Here is a 2,781-nt window from a genome sequence, read left to right as displayed (position 1 = left end):
GTTGAGCTATATTTACGAATGATGTCTTTATACCGATGATAAAATTTAAACAATATATACAAAGAAACACTAAACTGCATGGAACAAATGAAGGGAATTCAGCACAAAATGTATACATGTATTCGTTAGTAAATGTCGCTATTTCTAGTGATACAAGTTTAGAACAAATAAGGTAGATATCATATAGGTTTTAGTAACCTGGATGAAAAGGAAGTCTAAAATAAAACCAAAGCATTATGAAGTTATTTTAGATTTTATTGCAAGAAATCCAGCTATTGGAGCTTTCATCGAAAGTTGAATTGAGGTAGCGTTTCGTTTAGTCCGTCCTATATCTCAGCACGTACATGTAGACCACTTTGGTATCATTCGAATTTGTTATTTCGCTTTGTAACAAATACCATTTGAGTAGCATCTCTCAAACACATATCCTTGATGTACATAATTGTCTTGAGCAGATACGTCTATGATCAGTTGTCTGTACTAATAACGGTACGTGTTCAATCATTATCATGAGACCTGGAGAATTTCCATAATTTTATATTTGTCTTAAGAATCTCTTCATCTGAACTTTCATCGCCTTCATTGTCACTCAAAGGAAGAATAGAAACTATGCTATTACGTAACGGAAAACCATTGGATTTGGAAAATGTTTCATCTTCTGTATCGGAATAATCACTTATATCTTCTGAAGTGTCTGCAATAAAAATTCATTACATTACCAAAAAATCTGTGCACATGATATATTAGCTAGCTTGAATGAGAATTGCAACAATTTGTTCATTTAAACTAACATAATTTTGCTCAACTTAAGAAAGTTTCCAATACTGCATCTCTAAGCATAGTGTAATTGTTGTAGGATTATGTTTATATTGGTCCTTTATTCTTTATATGATGCTTTTTTAAGTATTTTTTTTTAAAGACAACCCAATACAAAAATACAGTGTTGTTTCTGAAGTGGAATATATATTCCAGAAAAATAATTCCATTTTTAAATTTTATTATAAAGGATCATCTATTCCATTACATTAATACTTAAAAATATCAAATATCAAATATTAATTTTGCTTGTTATTTGTTATTTGTGGTAACAATAAATTTAGGTAAATCGAGTATGCAAATTAACAAATATTGTTTAGAACACATGCAACTGTTCATTTGGAAATATTAAGCACATTTATATGTATTAATTAATATTACAAGTATCGTGTATGAAAACATTACATACAACATACCTTCAGAGCTTGAACTAGATCCAATGTAGTCCTTGTGAAGCCACATAAAAGGTGGCACACTTTGTTGTCGTTTTGGTATATGATTATTGGTACTTGATTTAGTCCACTGATAACGTCGTTCATTGGTCATTTTCTGTATCGTTACATTGATATGTAATAGCTGTTTCATCAGTTGTACATCTTGATTTCTCATCTCAAGCTAAAATGATATCAAAATCGTGTTTTTTCTTTTATATATCAAAATCATTTATATTATTTTAATGTATTTTGTCAAACGTTAGATGCGTTTTGTACTAATTGTGTAACGTTTTGTGAGGATATACGTTTAATACAATTCAGTAACAATAAGTAAAGTAACATCACGTTAATTTTTTTTCTCCAATTCTGCTCAATTTTATACAGTATCAACAATAAATGAACAAAAAAATAATAAAACATACCACGAAGCACATAAATATCAAACGTCAAACATATAACCTACCAAATCATTGCGTAGGGTAGCAATAGCCATATTTACTCTATCAGCACCATTATGCTCCATCGTCTAACACTGTATTACAAAAAAAGTGTACAATTATGTCGATGACATTGATTTCAGTCACGTGGACAAACTGAAAACAAAGGCCGAACATTTAATACTTTTAATCTTTAAACAACGGGGCTTCTAATATTACCTCTCCTGCTTACATTTTTTTTACAGATATTTGCTTTGGGAAATTAAGTCACACGACGAATAACTTAGGTTAAAAAAGACAACACAGTTGCTATCTTTGGAAATATCAAACATGGCATTTCTATTTAAAAAAGTGATTTAAATATTTGAACAATGTTGGATTGTTCATAAGTGGACATGACTGATTTTTGTTGATTTTGTTTTTGTTTATTTGTTTTGTTTTTGTTATAAATACAGAAGGCAAACACTACGCATCAAAGTTGTTAAGAAATAGTTTTGTAACTTCTGTTTATACATCTTATATAATGTGATCTGAAGAAGGTATTCTTTAATTATGATACCCATTTTAACACAATCAAGTCAGGAACATCTAAATCATAGACAAGACCAAAACATAGACCTATTTTTTTTATTTGGTTGTAATTTTCTTGACAGAAATGGGTTTTTTTTTGCAATTCTAATTCTAGTTATATACATATTGATCTTAAAAAACCAAATTGGCAGTAAAATGAAAGGTTGCCAGATTTCCATAAAATGCTTTTTCTTTACATATCTCCTGCATTGAAATTCCACGATGAAATTGATACGACCATGGGAGACATTGAAAGTAAGGGGTCGAAAATTAAAGTCGAAATGTACGTTACGTAAATACTTAACCATTATAGGGTCATGGGATAAATATAATAATAGTGTATTAATAGCGCTCGAAATTAAAATATTATTTCTAATATATTTATTGGTGTTCTTTGTAGCTTGTTCATTTGTAGAATGCTGTCTTTTATCATTTTCCATTTTCCGACCTTCATCATAAGGAATTGGTTGATGTTTCCAATATTCTTTTTTTTCGGAGAAGACGTTACTAAGTTAAAAAAAAAC

At 29.4% G+C, this 2,781-nt stretch overlaps 1 protein-coding gene across 1 annotated transcript; it reads right to left on the bottom strand.

The window, feature by feature from the left end:
- Positions 1-234: 234 nt before the first annotated feature.
- Positions 235-1,830, bottom strand: LOC139490637 (uncharacterized). The gene is made up of 3 exons (XM_071277535.1): positions 1,714-1,830; positions 1,233-1,431; positions 235-694 (listed from the first exon to the last, which is right to left on the bottom strand). Exons 1-3 carry the CDS (start codon positions 1,771-1,773, stop codon positions 498-500), a joined length of 456 nt encoding a protein of 151 aa, XP_071133636.1. The 5' UTR covers positions 1,774-1,830; the 3' UTR covers positions 235-497.
- Between the last annotated feature and the right edge of the window lie 951 nt (positions 1,831-2,781).

This window comes from Mytilus edulis, chromosome 10, assembly GCF_963676685.1.
Source record: "Mytilus edulis chromosome 10, xbMytEdul2.2, whole genome shotgun sequence".
NCBI classification, from domain to species: Eukaryota; Metazoa; Mollusca; class Bivalvia; order Mytilida; family Mytilidae; genus Mytilus; species Mytilus edulis.
The sequence above is the reverse complement of the archived record's forward strand: the minus strand, read 5'-3'. Positions and strand labels throughout refer to the sequence as shown.